The sequence below is a fragment of the Penaeus chinensis genome, chromosome 10 (assembly GCF_019202785.1).
Source record: "Penaeus chinensis breed Huanghai No. 1 chromosome 10, ASM1920278v2, whole genome shotgun sequence".
Lineage (NCBI taxonomy): Eukaryota > Metazoa > Arthropoda > Malacostraca > Decapoda > Penaeidae > Penaeus > Penaeus chinensis.
In genome coordinates, this window is record NC_061828.1 from 23,156,687 (window position 1) to 23,157,193 (window position 507).

Consider the following 507-nt stretch of genomic DNA (forward strand, 5'->3'; position numbering starts at 1 on the left):
TCACCCTATGCATGTTCATATCATTAATCGAATAATGTGAATATTGTTACGACAGTAGGTTTATCCCTCATAGTTCAGGGGTTTTGTCCAATCTGAGCATTTTCCTCAGCTCTAAAAAAATAATTTTCATCTAATAAAATCAACGCTCCATAAACTGAAATATGTGTATTTCTGTGTATAGACAGTAAACTATTTATGTACAGATGTAGTTATTACAATTTTTAGTTTGTCTAATCTACTATTACATATTTTTATCATGGAGAAAAAAGTTCAATTCACAGGTACATTTTTAATATAACCACGTATCTATAATACTAGAAAGCATCATGTTTCTATTATAACTATAATAATAACAGGTGATTAGGATGAAGGCAAGAGATCATGATATCGCTGGATCAGCAAATGGCAGCAACATTTTTGCATACATATGGCACTTCGGTTTAAGGGTAACCATAGGCAGTGCTGGGTCCTTGTTGTGAGGATGTTGATCCTGAAAACTGGCCACTG

General features: G+C 33.3%; 1 protein-coding gene across 1 annotated transcript in view; it reads right to left on the reverse strand.

Moving 5' to 3' along the window:
- Positions 1-274: 274 nt before the first annotated feature.
- LOC125029691 (pupal cuticle protein 36-like) overlaps positions 275-507 on the reverse strand; it is a 1,221-nt gene continuing 988 nt past the window's right edge. The window contains exon 3 of the mRNA XM_047619763.1: positions 275-507. This exon is cut by the window's right edge and continues 306 nt beyond it. Within this exon, the coding sequence (XP_047475719.1) occupies positions 441-507 (67 nt within the window). The 3' untranslated portion in view covers positions 275-440.